We start from the raw sequence: 21,878 nt of genomic DNA on the forward strand, positions 1-21,878 counted from the left end.
GAGATAAATTAGGGTGAAATATATCTTTTTGGATAGCAAAATGCCTTCATGTTTTCAAGCAAGCTTTTCCAGAACGTATCAGTACCACACTTTCTGATTTCTAACTTGAGGCAATAGCCTCTAATGTAATTCAAATAACAGGACATAAAAAGAAGTAAGAAAAGGAAGGAAATTGTCTTTATAAGTAGCCTGAGACTATTGTAATTCCAATTTGCCACTGCTGCTGGATTCTGACATATAATATCAAGAGCACTATCAAGCAGCAAGGAGGAATCTAACGTGTTTGCCTTACAAACTGGGCTTTCTGCTTCTGACAATAACGAAGAGACCAACCTATCTTTTGGAACAGAAATAAAAATGGCTCTATTATTTATATGACCTAAAATTTACCTTTTCACCTCTCCCAAGAAGATACAGACAAATGCTGCTCATTTATGTGCCTGAGTAACCTCTTTTAAAACAACAGTGGCATTATGCAGATAACATGAGCAGGGTTTTCTCAGAAGTCTACATAGTGTTCATCACTCTATAGCAGTCTTGGCTAGACTGACACACATGAAAACCGCATCTAAAGGAGGCTATTCTTAAATGGGTGAACACTTTGCAAAAAGCTGCATTCTCCTTAAAAGAAGCTGAGAAGATTCTTGTTCATTCAACTCTGTTTGGCATAACTGTGAAGCCATTATCATGACCCCTTCACACCACCATGTTTCTATACCAAAGGCATTCGCAGATAACAACATCCTGTGCCAGCTACTCTGCCACTTGATTTCTGGGAACAAGTGGGACAAAAAGAAATGCAGCCCCCCTACTTTACTGTTATCATCAGGGAATTTTCAACTTGCTGATCAAGGAATGATTGTCAAGAAAAATTAAGACCAAAAGGCAGCTTTATATGTTGGCATCAGCAATGTATAGAACATCCAGGAAAGGCTTTTGTCTTCTGTTCAGCAGCAGTAAAGCTTAACAGAATCAAAATAAAGCTAAAACCTCCATTTCTGGTAAGCCTGTTACGAACTCTTCGTAGAGTCTATTTAAAAGAATACATACTAAATTATATTACATTATATCACGTTGCATTACATTATATTAACTGTATCCTATTCTAGTCTATTCTGTTGCACTGCTGAGGGAAACGTTATTACTGAAACTATAACCTGTCAAAACGCAGGGTTACAATTTGACCACGAGGTGGGAGCATTGCTCATCACACACACACAGAGCACATCAGGCTTTCTGTCTCTGGTCTTGCTGTTGAAACCACAAATACCCTTCATATTTCTGTGCTGCAACCTGCAAAAGTGCATGTTAGCACCAGAATAATGAGCTTCCAGAACAAAAACAAACAAAAAAAGAACCTTTTAATTGGCTGTAATTGCTAGCTGAAAAAGAATATCTGAATAAACTGTTTGGTCCCCAGAACAAAGAGCTGTACTGCAAACTTTGCATTAACATTGCAGAATCCATTCCCAACAGGAAAAAAAAATGCAAAGATGGTAGAGATAACCTGTGAAAGTGGTAACCATAGTATCATAGGATAGCTGGAGTTGGAAGGGACCTTTAGAGGTCACCTAGTCCAAGCCCTTTGCAATGAGCAAGGGACACCTTCCACTAGACTCAGTTGCTCAAAGCCCGGTCCAACCTGACCTTGCATGTTCCCGGGGATGGGGCAGCCACAGCTCCTCTGGGCAATCTGTGCCAAGGTTTCACCACCCTCATTGTAAAAAACTTCTTCCTTATATCTAGTCTGAAATGGGAGGAATAATTTTCTCATTTGTTGTCAGTGTCGTGAGTAGAAAAAAAAAATTGCAAAAAAGAAGGTTTGTAAATGCAGATAAAAGTCATGTCCATGTGACTGCTTACAATCTTCCACTCAAAGTGTTGAAAAGCAACTATTTCACATGGGAAAGTCAGGTTTTCCAAAATGGTTTAATAATGTTCTATCCCACAGGGAACATTTGATGAACTACTGATGTCTGATGATGTCTCTGATAGGGTGTGTCTTTGTGTGGGAAATGGCAGCCCCATGTCTCTTTTCTTGGAACTGAAGAAAAAGGGCAACAGTCCTGAGTAACAAGCAGTATCTCCCACAGAAAAAAAAACAACAACCCAAAACACAATAATATGAAGATTAGATTAACATGAGAAGGGGACTAGCCTATGGTCAAGAGACTTGCACAGGAGTTTGAAGCAGTTAAGACTGAAATCTAAGGCATGACTGCAGCTCACATAGCTATCCTCAAGCTGGCTTAAAGTAGTCAGCTTTGGTACTGATAGGCCCAGTTGTACAAAGCTCTGGCTAGATGCATACGTAGTTCCTTGGTCTCAGCAAGCCTGATCCCTGTTCCTGGAGGCATGCCATTGAACTGTTCTTGGGTAGACTCAAGGTAGCTCAAATACAGAAGCTACATTTCACACCTGTGACTACAGTGTAGACATGCAGCTTCATTGTCTTCGTGTCCTTGTGTGATATTCTACATGTCCCTGGCCACTTGGCTCCCCAAGTAGTAGGACAAATGTATTAGAAATAGTTTGGTATGTATTCCTGTGACAAGATATTAAAATATTTCCTTTGTATGTGCTCAAAAAGCAACTTGGAAGCAGATCCTGCAAAGGTTTATGCAACGTATACACTGCAGCTTTCTTCTCTGGGTGCAGGATGCTTGTGCTGTAGGACAGGCGAACAGACTGACCTTAGCTGGATGTAGGGTTCTAGCTGATGCTGATGGGCAGAAGCGAGAAAGCTGAAGCCCTCACGGTAAATCTACACAAATGGGCAACTGTTTAGTACAAATACACCCAGCTACATACTGCACAGACCTTGTAAACCCCAAGCACCCTTGACCCTACAGGAAGTTTCACCCACCAGCAAAGCACATGTGGTGAGTGCATTATAGCTGTAACCTCAATCTTTCTAATTCCCCCGCTTAATCCTTTTTTTTTTTTTCCAGCATGTGAAAGAGCATGGACTGGCATATGAGAAAGCATATGTTTGGGTAAACATTTCAGTAGTCTGTAAAGAGCTATGTGTTATCCATGGATAATGTTCCTTTCTCCACATCCCCCACATGGCTGGTAAGGAGATTTGCTCTGGAGCGAGTATGGACAGAACAGGTTGTGCAGTCTGTCAAAACAGATCTGGCACCCTGCGCTTTCCTTTCTAAGGCTGATCATTCACAATTTTTCTCCTGTTCTATCAATGAGACTGTTAGCTCTAATCTGTCTACAGAGTCTGAATGAAAAACAGTCGGCCTACGTATTCTCCTTGCATGGTTACAGTTGCTTATTCGCTGTAATCAACTGGTCCCATGGTATTAGTCTTTTCTCTAAGGGGATGAGTGGAACATTTTCTCATGAGAAAACAAATATACATTAAATAACTAACACCATGCGAAGACTAACAACTTGCAAAGAACCAAATTCACCCCCTCAAGAATGATTAAATATATATATATATAATTCAAGTTCAAGTCTGCATGAAACATGCCCTTCTTGGTCCTTCAGCCCAGCTAAATAGGTGCCCCTAATCCTTCTGAGACCTTGAGAGCGCAGGCCTTCAAGTGTAACCTGTTCCTCAAAGTTAGAGACTCCTGGGTCTACTCTCTTAGCTGCACTGATGCTCCTGCATCCTCCTAAAGAAGCCCCAGTGCTCCTTCATCCACCTGGCCGCCTTCACCTGAGGAGTTACATGTTATTCGAGTATTTGTGCTTAATTTCTGCATGACTGCATGAAGAGTTGCGAGTAGTATTTGTTCAAGACTGTTTTCCTGACAGACACTTAGCTCAGGCATGGAAATAACAGGACCTCTAAAGAGTTTTCCTGAAACAGTATTGCTTTAAAAAAACATATTTATGTGTTTGAAATTATTACATGCTTCTACATGAATTTTTCTACATTTTTAAATTGAGATATCAGATTTTGTTCTTTTTTATCACTTTGCTAGAGCAACAGAAATTTCTACACTAGGCTCAGACTCATTTGAAATTATTCCCAGATGCCCAAGAAAACATCCTATGGCTTGGGATCACTTCAGTTCAACAATGTCTCATCCCTTTTCTATAACATCCTTAATAGGACCTTTATGCTGTGATTCAATAATGCTTGGCAAATTCCCTCGAAGTCAGTTAAATCAAGAAAGCTTTATGTTTGTATTAGCATAGTAGAACAGGCAACCATGAAAAACATTAACCCCTTGGGCAGGTTTTTTGTTATCTCTGTTTGTTGCATCTTCCATACAAAAAACTCCCATTCCTGTCCTAAAAGAGAGCAGAACATGGCCCAAAACAACGCAGGATAGACCTCACACACCTACATTTCCTATTAAGCCGCTCTAGGAATCCAGAATTTTTCCTTGGAGGCACCATGTAAATGTTGATGGATAAGGCTTACTAAGAGACCAACTAAGGCGTTGTGCATGATGTGAAAGGGATGAATTTCCCAGGAATGCCCCAATGGCTTTTTTTGAGTCTAATGACTGTACCTGTTAAGTTTGTTTCTGGTTACCACACCATGTTTTGTTTTAGAATAAAGTGCAGAAGTTTAGGAAAGAATAGGTTGCATTTAAAAATGGGTGACAAAATGTAATAAAATGTTTTCCTTACCATCTGTTTTCTTTGATTCATCCCCCACACTGGGCTGATCTTTTTTGTCCAACTTATTCTCTTCCTTTAATTCACCTAGAAAGAAGCAATAAGAAACACTATAAGCATTTTAACGCAGACTGCCATTTATTAATGCCTGTAACTCAAATTGTAACATCCAAAGAAGAGGCTCCTTAGGAGAAAAGGTCTGAATTCACAAGGAACTGGATTAACATACTTTCACAGAATAAAGCAACAGATAAAATTATTGTATAGAAAATGAAGCTTTGCAATCTACTTTTAAATTCATTCTAATTATTAACACCTTCTTAATTGCAGATGCAAACTCGTACTCCTTCTGGTTGTATGTAGGCCATTAAAAACTTGAGCATAACCTTCATTTCAAAATCAGGACTCTGCAACATTTATGCTTTTAAAGGACTAAGACCCTGCAAGACTTCCTCATTAGTCTCTGCATTAGAGAACCACTTTACATATCCCAGACAGTCCTATATAATTTTGCCTTACTTTCTCTAAGCAGTTTCCTTTATCCACAGACTCATTTGGGTTGGTCCTTTGATGCCAGTACCAGAGAACAATCACCCCAGTATTGACGACTGGCTTTAGAGTCTCTATAGCAAACCAGGCAAGCAAAGACTTTGCAGAGCAATGTTTGATGCAGAATGAAAACGGCAACCTGAGCTGCGGTGTATTTTATGAAGCCAGGATGGTTAACCAGGGTCATTCCAATCTTCTGTCCTCTGTAAGTCACACAACAGAGCACATCAGACCTCCCCAGACCATCCCTTCATTGAACAAGAATGCCAAATGCACATCAAATGAAAACTAACTTAAAAGAAGAGCTCCAGTAGAACAGGGCTCTTTCAGCTGCAGTGTCCAAGCAGCAGCAACGAAGGTGTCCTTCCTTCAGATGTCCAGAGAAGCAACAGCAGCCTGCCCAGATGGGAGCAGGCAACTTGTGCTTCCCCAGTGGAGGAGTAGCAGTGAATGTGTGATCCACAACTCAATACAAAAAGTCTCATTTCTGAATTTTGTAACCGTGAGGTATGTTACAGGGCTGTATTAAAGTGATGCTTATTCCGTTTCTATTATTAGTTTTCTTACTACAACTGGTTCCTAGCCTTTGGATCCAGATTATACATATTATGCGTTAAAGAGGAGCTGATCTGCTTCCAAAATAGTCATGGCTAGTGGATATATTTTTAGCAGCTCAAAAAAAGGAGTAATTGTAGATAAGTAAGGTCTCCCCCTTCCACACTGGGTCCTAACCACTGGAATATTTGTTATTCTTGGATGACAGAAGATCAATGTCTCTGTCCAATTAAGCTTCATCATAGTATGAAAGAGGAATGGTTTTCAAACCTTAAAATATCCAAGAAGATGGAATGAACATATCCTGTTCAGTTCTCATTCAGTGCCAAAACTTCTCACGCTTTTCTTCCCAAGCTCAGTGAAAGGAAAATGAAAGCATGATACGGGACAAGTAGCGACCTTCTCAGCTGATCACACAACCACTGACTTGGGCTTCTTGAACAGAGAGGTATGAGCAGCTCCAAGCAGGGCTGAGGTGTCTGCTTGATGAAGGTGGCCTCTAGAAGGACACTGTCTTCAGGAAATGAAATGAAAATGCATCTAGCAGAGTACAAGTCTTCCTGCATTTCCTCCACCGTCATACGGCTGATGGTAACGATGAGCTATTAATGCTCTTTTTCACCATGCACAAAGAAGTTGCTTGACCCTAAGTGTGTGCAGGAAAAGATGATGAGCATCCACACACACATTATTTAACAGTTTGATCTCTTGGAGAAAGCACACAGGCAGCAAGTGACTGAAAGAGACTTTAAACTCACTCAACAAAACAATTTCTGAACTTTCATTGAATATAACTTATTATGAATACAGGGCTTTTGAGTATTGTAATATCCACCCTGCCATAATGCCAGCAGCAGAGCAGAACCATGATCATAATGATCTTTTTGAAAGGGATTACAAAGGCAGAGAAATAACAAGGCAAATACTTTATGATGAGATATTAACATATAGGCGTAAAGGGAGCTGTGGTGAACCCAGAGATATTAATGTGAGGATTTCATCAGTCTCCAAAGACTCTGCAGTGATTGTACCTCATAAAGGCCTTTTCCCATAAATTAAGGAGCAGAATTTCTTTTCCTGAGGATGACACTAATCTTCAGAAATCATTATAATTCTTTTCAAAGCATTTCTGACACCTGCAGCAGAGAGACACTGCAGAAAAAGGTACTGTCAAAATCACTAGAGCAAACTTTAATAACCCATTATTGTTAGAAACATGTAAAACAAAAGATTTCAGAAGAAAAGTCTGATGCAGTCTAGATGGGATTTCAGATGTCCCCAACCTTTTTGCCTCTTGACCAGCAACCAAGTGAAATACATGAGAATCACATCAGGAATATTTTAAACTGAATTTCTGCCTCTGCTGCCATCTAAACTCACTGTCTGACTTTCAAAGCCTGTATGCTCAACTCAGGCTTTTCTTCAGAGGATGCTTCCATGTCTGACTTTGTGCTGGTTTTGGACTGACTGATGATAGCCAAGTCTGTGACAGGTATCATGCACTGCCTTTTTTTGATAATGGCTTCAAGGAGCAGGAGCTGGGGAGTTAAAGACAGTGAAATGGCCTAGAGACAGCTCGTCTGTTCAAATGGGGGGGGGGGGGGGGGGGGGGGGGGGGCAAGGGTTAATGTTTAATGCAATTTTCAAACATATTTCCTACCTTTTCTGGGTGCAAAATGTGATTCTTATTTTAGCTCAGTTCTATAGCAAGTTAAACCCTTGGAATCAAATTTCTGACCAAACAAAAGGCTTATGACTGCCCTAATAAAAAAATTGAGCAAAGGAAGAGTAAATAAAATAACAGAAACAGAAAGGAGGGAAAATCCTCTGTTCCAAGCCACATTTATATCAGAGGCTCAATTACCTTTAATACCTTTACTAAAATACCTTTAATTTGCCTTAAAAAATTTTTATAAGCCACCTTTGGCTTGTCCTCTGTCAGTTACCCAAGCACTGAAGGTGTTCACTGAACCAAGAACATTTGTTTCAGCTTTTCAGCCTGCGCACAACAGCCTTCTTCATTTCCACAAGAAGTCACATTTTCCTTCCCTCCAAAACTGCCCAAGCAGGTATGGTGTATCCCATCTTCAACTGGAAGAACACTACTTGGGAGTTAAATTATAGCTTCTGGTTCCCATATGCAGGTGACTATGCCAGTGGTCCAGGTTCCCCATCACCAAGGTGAGATACTGGTTTTAGGGCTGGATTTACATTTCAACGGAAGAAGAAAACTCACCATTATGGACATGCTGTTTCTCATCTCCCACTGCATGATGAGAGTCCATTCCCTTATCTGTCCTAGGTGCATTTTTCCCTTGAGAGGCTTCATGTTTGTTCACCCCAGTTTGCCGAGTCCCATTTGCATGATTCTTGTTGGAATCTGCACTTTTGTTTTCCCCCGGATTTGGTTCTTTGCTGTTCTCTGTCTTTGCTGCTGTGGTATCTTCAGCTGGCTTTTTCTCATCTTTTTCATCTGTTTTCTTTTCATCTGTTCCCTGATGAGTATTTTCCTCTGCTTCTTTCTTAGCTTTTTCTTCTGCATCCTCAGCAAAGAGAGAAGCAAAACAAGGAAAGAAATCATGATTATCAGTCAATTTGACAAGAGTGATACAACTCACATATCTAAATCTTCTTCAGTTTTTTACATGCAAACAGCTTTTACTTAAATGTAGGAATTGACCTGACACAGGAAAAAGAGCACAGAATGACATTTAAGAAAGTATCCTCAATAAACCCAACCCATGTTGGCCTACAACGTATATTATTTGTATGTCTTTTTTACACCATGGAAGGTTCACCTTTGAAAATACAGTACCTCAAAATTCTTAGAAGGCAAATTAAAAAGAGACATTAGCTATCGAAGGTTCTAAGGGTGAAGAGGTTAGTTTAATTTTTGACACACAACAATCATTCAAATTACATTAATTTTATCTTGTACCATACCACGTAACCCTATGCGCATAGAAAAACTTGGTTCTTTGATACCTGCCTTTCCCCCCTCTTGTTCCAGGTTGCTTCCTAATCTCTTCCCTTCTAATTACTGTTATGTTTTCTTTATGGCTCTGTCCTTTCTTGGCAGACTCATATACTGCTGCTAGTACTTGCCCTTCCATCCCTAAAAGCCTTACAGTCAATCACAAATACACAAAGGTGTAAATTCAGAAGTGAGTGTTGAGCAACTGCAGCATCTCAAAATGCTGTCATTCAGAAAAATATCAAATCACAGAGAAGCCAATTTCCCCCCTTTTAAGATCCTGCTCTTGTTGTTATCCAAATCCTAGGTATTGATGCAACACTTATAACAGAGTTTGCAAATTACTGCAGCTCTAGGTGTTGAGACCACTGTTTCTAGCCGAGGCTGGGTACAGAAAAATCCCCAGACTCAGCTGCAAAGGCTCTGTATGGCTTCCTGCATCTCATTGCAAAGCAGGACACAAACACAGTCCCTCAGCACAGCCCTCAAGCTATTAAACATGGCTGGGTGTGCAGAGACTCTGGGCAGAGACCCCATCATTTTCTTCCCCTTTTCCATGATCAATAGAGACTTCACCTGCAAAAGTAGCTGAGTAGCTCAGCACATGCTCAGTTTGGAACCTGTGAGCTTAAGCAGCTTCAGAGCATCACATACATCCATACTGAGTCTAAGCATTCAGATGTGACCACCCTATGTATTCAAGGGTCTGCATTCAAGATCTCTGAGTTGGCAATATCCTAGCCCACTCATTACCCCATCGTGGGCTACCAATTGCACTTTGATTGTGATAAGGACGACAGATGTAGGTCAGGTTGGACAAAGTCTTGGGTGACATGGTCTAGTGTTAGGTGCCCCTGCCCATGACAGGGGATTGGAACTGGATGATCTTAAGGTCCTTTCCAACCCTAACTATTCTATGATTCTATGTATGTTCTGAGCAACGTGATCTAGTTGAAGATGTCCTTGCTCATTGCAGGGGTTGGATTGGATGACCTTTTTGAAGATCCCTTCCAATCCAAAGCATTCTATCTATCTTTTATCTCCTGTTTTCTGAGAGATTGTGTGAGCTGATGAGCAGAGGAACAGATCCCACAAAACACTGAATAAAGTGTTGGTCCTATGGAAGTATTCTTGATGTCTATAGAGATGTTTCACTCATTACAGGAGCAGCGTCTTGGCCAGGGAGTAAAAATTGCAAAATAATTTTCAAGTGTCTTGTCAAGTAGTTCTTATGAGTGAACCAGAACTAGTTTTGAGGAAAATATAACAATGGGATACCAGAGAGAAAGTGGGAAATCTGTCTTTGATAAGAAATGCCAATCTGTATTTCCTTGCCAGCAGCCAAATAAATTAATTAATTTTTAAATTAATGAATTCTGGCTCACATGAAAATATAATTAAATTAGATATGAGCCTCCCTCACTTTATTAATAATTCCTGAGATCTACGGTAGTTTCCATTGACGGCTCAGCAATGCATGTTTATGTTTTCCCTGGAGTCTCATGGTATACAGAAGGATACTTCTCATTTGGAGATCTGAAAAGTAAAAATGCTGCATTTTGCACTTGAGCAAGAGAGAAGTTCAGCTCAGGACATTAGGGGTTACTACAGCACCACTGGATGAGCGCTTCTTGTCAAAATCAGTGTCACAAAATACTTCATCTAAATGGTGCTTTGCTCATCAGGGGGTTTGTTTATTCAGCTTTTTCATTTGTGAGTATTTAATGATTACCCTTTAAGCAAAAAGAGATCAGGAATAAACCCCACTTACTTTGCCCACACAGTCCTAGAAGTTTTCTATAAATAACACACCCAGGATAAAAACAGCTCAGTGATGATCCCAGGGACTATGCCATTACCAAAAGGAATAGAGTATTCTACAAAGAAATTATGACTATTATTATATACAATAGTAATTAATAAAAGTCACTGTAATAATAATAATAATAATAATAATGGCTTCCTTCCCTCCTGGTCACCAGTTGCTATCTGTTGTCAATCAACTAGTTAAATGCTATATCTGTCTTTGCTTAATAATTCTTATTTTTATTGTGAGAGCATCTTTGATGCTTTGCAAGCCACTGGTTTGACAGGGTCAGCAATTTTAACTCCTGCTGTGTGGCAGGCCCTGCTGCATATGGCAAAGGCAGGCAAGGCAGATGGAGGGGGGTGCAGAGACTTGCTGCAAGTCAGAAGCAAGAGAGCAGCAGAGCAAAGGTTTTGATGCAAGGGCTTTGGGGTCCCAGTTCCTTAGTCAGGTCCCAGTTCTCAGCCACTCTGTCTGAGCCAGACATTTGTATAAACCTTTGAAGATTAGAAAAATATGCATGGTTGTACTGCTAAATGCACCCAGAAACACAGACATTATGTGAAAGTTAATGAATGCAGATGAACAGAAGCTGAGACTGCTTTCTGAATCTCTGATCCGTAAACTGAGGCCCTGATCCAAGTTGCTGGTGATGAAGTTTGGCAAAAACATAAAGTAAATTGACTTTTCAGGGCTGAAGTTTGTCAGAAAAGTAAAGATAAAATTACCTACTCAAGAGCTCCCATGTCTAATAATGCAGACTGTTGAGCTCTCTGCTTTCAAGTGATCAGCTAATTCTTACACAGACCACCCTCAGGAGCTGCTAGAAGGATTTTTTTATGAGGCAATTAAAAATAAAACATTCTCCTCTCCAGCTGAAGTATTAATAACCAAACACTTATCGTTAGGATACCCCGTAAAGAATGGATATGGAATACTGCACCCAGACATACTACCAGTGCCAGCATTAGTTAAGTAATGTGTGCACATCCACTTGAGTCATAACTTGACATTTACATGTGTACATTTAGGAAAAAGTCTTTATGCAAAGCAGTCGCTGCAAGTGGGTACAAAGCACATTTAAAAATTAAATATCCAGAATCTATTCTGAGCTAATCTATATATTTGTTTTAAATGAAATGTTAGATAGATCTTATTTATTTCCCCATAGGTTCCTCTTGCATGTAAGTTTTTTATCTAGCAGATCCTTAGACAGGCAATTGTATATGGTACATGTTGAAATTAAATCCCTAAAACTAGTCAACTGGATTGGCTTAATCTGCTCAACACCCCTATTCTGTAAAACACTCTCCATGTTAAATGCTTTGCTTGTTTGGTTAGCTTTAATTTGGTTGCTCCACAAAAAACTGGGAAATAGTAAATGCCAATTGAAAAAAAAAGACCAAACAAAAAGCTACAAAAAGAGCCCCTGGCAAAAAAAAAAGCAGATTTTGAATTATGTTTTTGTTTTCATTTTCATAGAATGCCCAGAAAGGCTTTTCCTGAATGGCAAATTTAAATCACAAAGGAGAATTTAATTTGAATAATAATGCATGCTTTCATGCACCTTTAGACAGGCCTTTCAGTTGGAGAGGAACAATCTTCTCTGGCAAATAGGAGAGTGATGGGAAATCTTTCACCAGTCCTGAAGCCAAGGACACATAATACATTAAAATCGAGCTCCTTCCATTTACATGAAATAAAACAACTCCATTAAATACAGGTTTGAGTAACAAACATTCAGCTCGGAGAAGAAATTGTATCACCAACAATTCCATGGAGAAAAAAAAAAAACACAATCAGTGACACATTCCTCCTTTTTTGTTCCAAAGCTGATCTAAATCACCTGAGCGCTCTAGGAGACCGTGGGCAATTATCCAGCCCCTGGAGACAACGGCCAGTTGTACATAAGTTCTCAACAGATGGCTCTCACTGATTCCAAAAGATCTCTGACAATAGAGATTTGCCAGTGTCTAACTTATTATCAGTTTGTGATTAGCTGCCAATTTTTTCTCCTCTTAACAGCCATGGGTACTTGAATAAAACCAAATCATAACTCCCTTATTCTGCAGCTGCAGTAGTCTTCAGAAAACTGCTTTGAGCTACCAACAACAGTTATAGTTTGCATTGCTGTACTCTGCAGTGGTCTGCAACTGGTCCATGTGTTTCCTGAACTGCAGTGGCCAAAACTGCACACAATACTGCTGTGGGGACCTTGTTACTGCTGGTTAAGACAGGAAAGATGCCAACGGGTCTTAGAAGCAAGATCTGGTGATTTTTGTTGTGTCGTTTGGGGGCTTTTTTCTCTGTTTGGTTTTTTTTTCCAATTACATGACAATACTGAACCCTGATCAACCTGCAACCAACACAGTCCCCATGCTCTTCTGAAATATTTGGAGTCCCTCCCAGGTTAATGATATCATGGGTATTTGCTGCACAGTTCCCAAGTCATTATCCAAGTTATCACTAGCAATAGGAAACCAGCTATGAATGCACAATATCCTCTCCTTCCCTGAAAGATTATCCATAGCTCCTTCAAGCTTAACAGTGAACAACTGCGAACCTATCTGTACAAATGCAGTTCCAGCTATTTTTGCACCCACCCCAGTCTGACTCATGACTTCAGGGGACCTCCCTTACAATTGTTTTTTTCCCTTCCCATTGTCCACATCCTCTTCATGAAGTCCACTTAACACCACCTCAGAAGAGTAAAAGGCACAGATGAGTCACAGTATTCCTATCTCACTGGGCTCACTGTATGTTGCTGACCTTGAAAAGCAGATTCTTTCAAACTAACAGTGCTTACTTGGAAAATAATTTGATTGAAGAAGAGCTTGAAGAAGAGGTCAAAAGAATTGTTACTCTTTCCCTAAGAAGCCTGGCTGTTACCTTTGGTGGCTTGCGCTTTCCATTTCTCCCGGTTCTGCTGCACCACCTCAGTCCAGGTGGCTTTAAAACATTTGAAATCCACAGTGAGTATGGAGCAGTTGAGTGAGGCACTTCCTTCGGACCCAGTGCTCTTGACACTTGATCTTTTAACTTCAGAGGGATTAATGCTATTCAGACTGGGACACAAGATCACAAAATGCAGAAGAAATCAGTATCCTATTCACCCAAACATAGCTAAGAAGAAATTATGACTGTAAGTCTAAACTTAATAGAGTCAACCAGAAAAACAAAAACTAAGCTTGAACCCCTCTTTCTCCCATCCCAGGTCTGATATCAAAGAAAACAGTATGATCTGAGCCAGTACCAGAAATAAATGGCAGCTTTTCCCCACTTAGTTTTTGGTATCCATAGTCCCTAAGACACAGAATCACCCAAAGTGTTGCCATTACCTTCATTGTGCATCTTTACTCCCTACATATTCTTTGGAGAGTCACACAGTTCTAGAAATCAAGTATGTCAAAGGAGGAGTCTCCTAAAATTCACCAGTGGGAGCCATTAGGCACAGGACAGGAGTCAAACCTCTGTCCAGGTCTTGATGAGCTCAGCTGAGGCTGAAACCAGGCGCTCATTTTGGTTACAGACCCTACAGTTGTCTTTCAAGGATAGACACTTCTTTGTGCACACTTTTATAAAGGCAGCAAGGTAACTGACATAGAAAGATATTAGCACTTGTTCTTCCTGCAACAGCCCAAGAGTAAAGAAGTCACCTGAGAGAGACAGTCTTGACTTGGTTGCCCTACTCTAGGGAGCACTAGCCATGTGGTGTTTGAATTCCAAGACTTACCTTGTCCATGAAACAACTAAAAGAGTAGTTTCTCTGCAACAGCAGAGCAGGTTAAATTGGCCAAGACTCTTTACACACAAACTCTATGTGAATCCGATGGTAGTTCACACATACCCATAGTGTAACCCTGTCTACTGTCACTAGGATGTGCTGATACTTCCCAGTCCTATTCTGTATTTAAATGGGATTGATCCCATTTACGCTTCCAGACATGAAGAACTGTGCACCTCCCCTCTACCTTTTTTAGGACATTAGTGACTGAGAGCACTAAAGTTCACCTGATTGCACGGCTAAAACCATTTGTGCTCACTGCCTTCGGAGGCATGGCTCAGGTTTATGCCAGCCTCCCTCTTTGCCCTCCCCTGGGCTGGAGTTTCCCTGCAACAAAGTCATGTCACAAGGTGAGCTGTGGTGTCAGCAATGCAGATACAGGGCTTTAAGCCACATGGAAGATATACACTGTGGGAAGGAAACTCGGGGAGTTGGCACAATGGCAGCATGTGCAGAGGGAAGGGAGAGAGCTGTGTTATTCACCTGGAACGCCTGAACCCAGACATGCCAGAGCGGGAAGCTTCATCGATGAGCGGAGTCACAATCTTCTCAGTCATGTCAGTCAGCACAGTAAAAGTGGGTTCCACGATGAAATCAATGAAACCTGAGCAGAAACACAAGCAGAGTCAAGCAGGCAAGAGGAGGATTTATGTGGAGTCACTGCTTCAGCGATTGCAGACAGCCACACTGTAAAAGACAGAGTAAAGAAAATTATACCTTGAAAGAGGGACAGGCAAATACTAGAAAAGGAAAACAGAGTTATACATTCATCCCTGACCCAACAGCGTGGATATAGCACACAATAAAAAGTACCTACTTAAACACTGGAAAGAAGCTGTGGCAAATCAGAACATAAACAGATGCATCAGAGCTTGGTTTATACAAGAAGTGTGAAGTTTAAGCCAAATTCCAAGCGGATTTGGCTAAAACCCAGTATCAAAAATGAAGTCTCTAGAAGCAGAAAATACAACAGCAATAATACTGCTAAGCTTTGCTGGTGTGGAGTTACATGCAAAACTCCCTTACTGCAAATCAGTGGGTTGCTGTGAATATTCTCTTCTCAGTGTTCAACCAGCTTGTTCTTGTTGATAATAAAACAGATTTAGAAGCTTTCCCCTGCATTTTTTTAACATAAAATAATATCTGCTTCAGTATTCAGTTTGGCAGAGATGAATACAGCTCTGATCCGAATGTCGGGATGGGCAGACTGAAGGGCCCTGTGGCCATAAGTTCACAAGATGAGGGAAAATCCAATCTGCATGATAAAAATGGGGGAGTGAGGAGTTTAGAGTACTTTACACCTTCCCCTAAATTCTCATGGGGGACAAGGACTATTTCTGGTGTTCATTTTAGCACTTCACTTAGCAAATTTCTTGGTGCTACAGGCAGCCAGGAAAACAATAATGTCTTTAATCCTTCCTAAGGCACATCAGGATTCAGGTTTTCCCACTATTACAGTTTTTAAAGATTTGTAACTATCAGATATTGATTCTACAATCATAATACTATCATTTCTGTGACTGGGTCATGATATGTTTCGACAACAGACCCTGGTGATTCTAGGTGGCAACAACAAAAGGAGAAGAGACCACATGGGCCATGCACCTGAATTCACAGCAGCTTTGATCCACACCTGGAGTACAGTCAGTTGAGCATCCTTCTAGTTCCATTTCCCTTCCCTGATTTTGTCTAGATGTCTAAAAAGATGGGTAATTAAGTGCATTTTCATGCCCAGCCAAATGAAAAACATCACTTGCAAGTTCTTAGAATTTCACACTACCATTCTGTAAATGTGGAGAAAATATGCGTTCAGTCTTATTTGAACATCTGAATCATGTGCCTCCATCACACTGAGACAGTCTTATCTATTCAAATTTAGGGAATTAATCAGGAAGGTATGTAGTATAAAGCCACAAGAGGAAATTGTGTGCTAGATCACAAGCAGATAATCCCAGCAAACTTCATACCATTTTTTTTAAAACACTGGAAATTGTACTGGCTGACAACAGTGTGCCACAAGGATCTGGAGGATAAGGAGAACCTGATTTACGTATATGTGTGTCTGTTTCTGTGTCTCTTCTATTACCCTTCACTCAGAAAAAAATTACCTCTTAATGACCAAAGAAACCCAAACCATGGCACCCTGTCACTTCTGCTTGCCAAGTAAATACGACTGCCATTTGTTCCATCACCACTAACACAAATCCCTGCTATCAGATGCATGGCTGTGTCACTAACTGCAGCATCAAGGTGGTGGGATCTGCTTCCTGAGATACTCCACATTTGCACATAAACAAAAGGTCCAGTTGTAAGTGTCTGAGAAACAAGTTTTCCCTGGGAGAAGTCTTGCATCTTGTCAACAGACAGGGAGAGGTGGCACAAGGCATCACAGGTAAAAAAACTCTAACACTTCTTGAGTAAGTGGTATTTTTATCTCTATTCCCTACAAAACAGATAAATTATTCCATGTGCTACCTTAAAATAGGGATTATAATACTGCTGGGAAACATAATCTGCTGTTTTAGAAACAAAGCTTAGGCCTTTATTAATAATGATGCAATTTATGCCATATTCTCAGGTGTCTTCCCCCCACCCCTGTGTTCTCTCTCTTCATACCTAAAGACACTGTAATTTAAATATGGTAATTTAGTTTGCTAAGTAAAACCCCTGAATATCAAATAATGAACCTGGAGTTTAAAACCTATTAATGCTAATGACCATTTTATCATCCTTTTTCTTCTTCAGCACAATGAGCATGGTAAATATTTCTGTGCCCCAACGGTTAAGACGAGGTGGTTACCTGCATGCGGAGGTGGTTTCCAGGCACATGCCTAATGTTCATCCATTCTACATCAGAATGTCACCATAGCAAACACAGGCTAGAGGACAGTAACCCTAAAGGCCACCACCCAAAAAAAGAAAAAGAATCATCAGCATGCACTCATCAGCCTTTATCTAATGCTTTCTGAAGCTGCAATTTTCTTTCCTGCCAAAGGACAAAAATAAACGGATGCTGCTACATTCATCTGCAAAAGACAATGACAACAAAGGCTGATCTCCACTCAAACAAGCTTCCTACAGCCTGAGGCAGACACTTTAACTCCTGATATTCTTGTGGGGAAATACAAGTCTTAGCCTGGTTTTCTTTACAGATTGTTTGTCTCTCTCATTTTGATAAGCAGCCCCACTTCTGGACATGAATGTCTCATGATTTCTGTACTTCACTGCGATATGGAAATATTTACCACACTCACTCCACTGAAGAACAAAAAGGATGATAAATTGGTCATTAGCATTATTAGGTTTGAAACCCCAGGTTCATTATTTGATATTCAGTTTTTTGAATTATCAGTTTAAACCGTGAGCAAGTTCTTCACAGACTGAAGCAACCGGGCAGAGAGGCATTCTTTCTTTAGAGGAAGCTAGTCTCATTTGTGACAATCTTTTGGTAATGAACATGCTTGCCCATTGTCACTTGCAGTGACCTTAGAGCAGCAAACCAGCAGCTACAAACAAGCCAAGCCACCAGAACAGGATTTCTGGGCTCTGTCCCTGACAAAATCGAAAGCCCAACTTTATTCTGCAAAGGACAGAGGGGTTTTTATCTGTGGGAACTGATGGTTGCTTGCTGCAGATAACAGCACAATTTGGGATTCAATAAGAACTTAGTTTTGTGAAGAAATGTAGTAACTACTATTCCAGGGAACAATTAGTTGAGGCTATTAATAAAGTAAATAAATGAATGGGAACAGATTATTTGCTTGATAATCTAGCCTTCAACATTGAAAGCCTTACCTCAGCAGATATCCAGAAAATACAAGAGGTTTTGCTTTAACAAATGGGACATCACAGAAAGACACTGTCTATGTGCATCAGACTGAGAAATGAACGTTTCTAATGTTATAAGGCAGGATTTATAGAGGGTAGCATATTAATGTCAACGGATTACTAAACTGCACAAATCAAATATAATGACAAATAGTATATGACTAAGTAAGGCTGCCTTTGAGTGCTGAAAAGTGCTTCTTTTATAAGGTTGAATTGTGTTGGTGATGGTTTAATTCATCATTAATTTTGCAGTGGCTGGAAACTGGGGCCTCAGTGCATAAATTTCTTGGCTTTCCTCCCCTTCCTGAACAAAGAGGCACAGAAGAAGAGGACATGGAAAACTAGTTTCCAAGCATAAACAGCCCTACACAGAGGTACACAACTCCTCTTCCCTGTAAGGACAGAGAGACGTATCTGAAAGCTAACAGAAGGGATGTGAAAGAGAAGTCTCTGTATGAGCTTCCCTCCACACCAGCCAGAAAGAGAGTTTACCTTCTCCCACAGCACAGCAGTACTTGTAGCGTGCCCAGGAGTCCTCAACATGGATTTTAGCTGAGACTGCAACACTTCAAGTTTGCTGCTGATTCCCTCCACCGAGCTGCTGGCAGAACATGCAGTTGCACTGCGCTCTGCGCACACTCCCACTCTTCCAGGTTACCTTTGCAGAGCAGGAAATGCTGCATGTCTGGCAACCAGGCAAAGGGCTTTTCAAGTGCAGATTTTTGGCTGAATTGTCTGAACTTCCAAAGCCAGAAAAATCTGGGATGGGGTCCCTCAGAGAACGGCTTGCCTAACAAGAACAGTGAAATGATTTTAAACAGAAACAGGCACAGATAAGAATCTGAACTTCCCCAGGTTCAGGGATATCTTTGTCTTGTTCTCCATGAGAAATTTCGTACTTTGAATTTTTTGCTTGTTTTCCTTTACTATATTCTTTCTTTTTCTGCTTCTGGTCTCAGTTTCCTCAGTTTTAAGGTCTACCTTTCTTTTGTTATCCTGTTTGGCTCCCTATTCTCCAGTTGAAGTTAGATCATGTTCTTCTGTCTGCTTCACTTGCCTCCTAGGTATGAAAATCCACCCACAAACCCACCTTTTCCCTTCTAGTTTTAGTTTGCTCCCTGCCCCTCTGAACAGCTTTACTCCACTTGGCCCCTCTTGTTTTCTCACCAAATAGCAGTCCTGTTGCCCCATCCTTTACTTTTTCACTCAGTAACTGGAGGAGAGGCAGAGAAAGTGCTGTTGGTGAGTGTATAAAAAGATCTGCGTTTCTAAAATATGGGTGGAGTTAGAAAAAGTTTGCTCATTGCTCGGCTTCAGTGAAAAATACTGGTTGAGCTGAAGCACAGGGAAGGAAAGAGCAGGAGGAATTAATGGTAAAACACACACTAGATTTTGCACAGGTCATCGAAGGGACTGACATTACATTTTCATATCCACCAATGATACTCAAATCACAACATGTGCAACACAACCTCACAGCTCAGAAAATCATGGAGCAATGTCATAACCAGGTGCTGTAACCATCTCTGCAGACACATCAGAGGTAACTTGCTTACTGCATGGAACCACCACCATAAATTTAATGGCTCCTCAGCTCTGAATTGTTGATCTGGGGAAAATAACACCACAGTACTTTATTTCCTCTCTTTAAGTTTCAAATGACGAGAGATCCCCATGAACTTAGCCCTACAGGAAGTTTTGCTTTTAAGATGCTACTTTGCATGCACCAAAAGACACATACCTATTTGAGACTGAGCAACCATAGTAGACTTGCGATCGCACAGTGGAGAGAAGGGAAGCCCTAGTTCTGCTTCTTTGTCACCCTGAAGAAACAAAATGGAGAAGAAATGAGAAAAAGAGAAAGAGACAAAGACAAGACACACTGCATGTTGATACCTTAGGTCATGACAATATAATTTCACTTTCTTAAATTCATTTTTGATTTTGTTTTGCTTTTACGTTTAATGCAAATTGTGAAGAATTTGACTATGGCTTGAAAAGTTTATGAATTAAGCATCTTTATTCCTGTGAATCTTTCCTCAGAGCTTTCCCTGCCTGCTTGGTACTTCCATGCACCAACTAAAAATCCACTTGAGCACGAGAATGCTTCTCACTGCAGATCTCCAGAGAACCCAGCAGAACTCAGTTCTCAGAGCAAATCTTTCAAGAGAAAACACCAGTGTCAGGACTGATTTTTCAGGGCTTGCACTTCTTTGCATGCCTTTTCTAGCCTTTCAGATAAGAATTCACAGGTCATGGCTGGCCAGATGCAGATTACTGTTTTCTCCCAAAGGAAACGCTGACATTTCTCAGTGACAGAGTAACCTGCTTGGTTGATGTGGGTTGAGGGGTGGATATTTTCTATCTGGATTTCTCCAAGGCTTTTGATATGGTTTCTCACAGAAACCTCCTAGAGAAACTGATGCCTAATAGTCTTAACAAGTAGTCTGTGCAGTGGGTGGGGAACTGTCTGACCGGTGGCAAATAGCTTGTTTTCAAATTGGCAACTTGTCACAAGTGGGGTCCCCAGGATCAATATTGGGCCCAACACTGTTTAATATCTTCATGAGTGATCTGGAAGATGGGATTAAGTGTGCCCTGATGAAGTTTGCCAATGACACCAAACTGAGTGAGGAAGTGGAGACTTTGGAAAGAAGAACCACCCTGCAGGAAGACCTGGATTTCCCAAAACTGGACACTTCTAATATTCAGCTGGACAGGATGCTGGGACATCTTGTCCAGACTGTGCTTTTGCCAAAAAAGGTTGGACCACATGACCCTTGAGGTCCCTTCCAACCTGGCACTCTATGATTCTGACACTGTCAACATTTATTGTACATTTTAGGTACAAAAGTCCAAACACACTTTCCAGAACTCAGAACTGAAAGTTTTTGATAAGATCACAAAATGGTCCGGAAGATCGAGTGCTATAATCCCATTTTTTCCCCAGCCTTTCAAGTGGCATATTCTCAAAAAGCCCTTTAACTTGGTTCAGTCACTCTGTAAGATATTGCTTTATGTTGAGAAGATACATAGGATGACATAGTTGCAATACTCCCCACTGAGCATTCAATTTTAAATAGCTTGTTAAATATACTATAGAATCAACTCCTTAAATCAGCAGCTCACATTAACTGCGCTGATCTTCTTGCCAGTTTTCTGACTAATGTCAAATGCAAGCTAAACCAGCCAGCAAAACAACTGAATAAAAGATTCTGTAGGCATAAGAAGAGTTGAGTTCTTCTTTTGTTAATGTAACACATGGGAAATGGGGGCACAAGTCCTGTTAGAGTTTTGGGTGAAACAACAAGTAATAGTATTCTTCTATTGCAGAACCATTCTGTGTTATGTTAGGAGTCTGTTATACAAATACCAGGGTAAAATAGAACCAAGCCAGTAATATTTCCAAGTAATGTTCCTTTACTGTGTCTGCTACATCTCTCAGGAAAACCATCTCTCAGTACTGGCTCTTACCTAATCATTCTTCTTTTAGTCCTTATACCTCTTATAAATCCCAGTGCCTAATTATCTTTAGGAGGGAACCCCTAACTGCCTTTATGACTGCTCAGAGTCACTTGGCTTCTTCTAATATGGCTGGTCATCTCCCTCACGGCTAGCTAAAGTACATTAGTAAAACAAATTAATTCATGCAAGACATTTATTTTAAGAGATGTTCACCATAGCTGCTGAATGTAAAAATAACAGTACTGTACTCAGAAGCACCACTCACACCTACAGTGCGGTTACTTGGTGTAGGAAGACCTGAGTCACATCACAAAATACTTTGAAAC

At 40.6% G+C, this 21,878-nt stretch overlaps 2 protein-coding genes across 8 annotated transcripts in view; one reads left to right on the plus strand and one right to left on the minus strand.

The window, feature by feature from the left end:
- The window catches only part of PPP1R17 (protein phosphatase 1 regulatory subunit 17), a 74,882-nt gene that overhangs the window by 43,277 nt on the left and 9,727 nt on the right, over window positions 1-21,878 (plus strand). The gene's annotated exons all lie outside the window — the stretch shown is intronic.
- The window catches only part of PDE1C (phosphodiesterase 1C), a 179,218-nt gene that overhangs the window by 20,639 nt on the left and 136,701 nt on the right, over window positions 1-21,878 (minus strand). For 6 of the 7 annotated variants that reach the window (XM_057431598.1, XM_057431601.1, XM_057431600.1 and 3 more), the window contains 5 exons: window positions 19,829-19,910; window positions 14,743-14,863; window positions 13,365-13,540; window positions 7,931-8,230; window positions 4,603-4,677 (listed from right to left, as the gene is read on the minus strand). In XM_057431598.1, the coding sequence (XP_057287581.1) occupies window positions 4,603-4,677; window positions 7,931-8,230; window positions 13,365-13,540; window positions 14,743-14,863; window positions 19,829-19,910 (754 nt within the window). Of the gene's footprint in view, window positions 1-4,602; window positions 4,678-7,930; window positions 8,238-13,281; window positions 13,541-14,742; window positions 14,864-19,828; window positions 19,911-21,878 lie in introns of those variants that run through there. The other variant, XR_008975183.1, reaches the window with a different exon arrangement.

The sequence above is a fragment of the Pezoporus wallicus genome, unplaced genomic scaffold (genome assembly GCF_028554395.1).
Source record: "Pezoporus wallicus isolate ANWC-B61680 ecotype Strahan unplaced genomic scaffold, APGP_CSIRO_Pwel_v1 scaffold_11491, whole genome shotgun sequence".
Taxonomy (NCBI): domain Eukaryota; kingdom Metazoa; phylum Chordata; class Aves; order Psittaciformes; family Psittacidae; genus Pezoporus; species Pezoporus wallicus.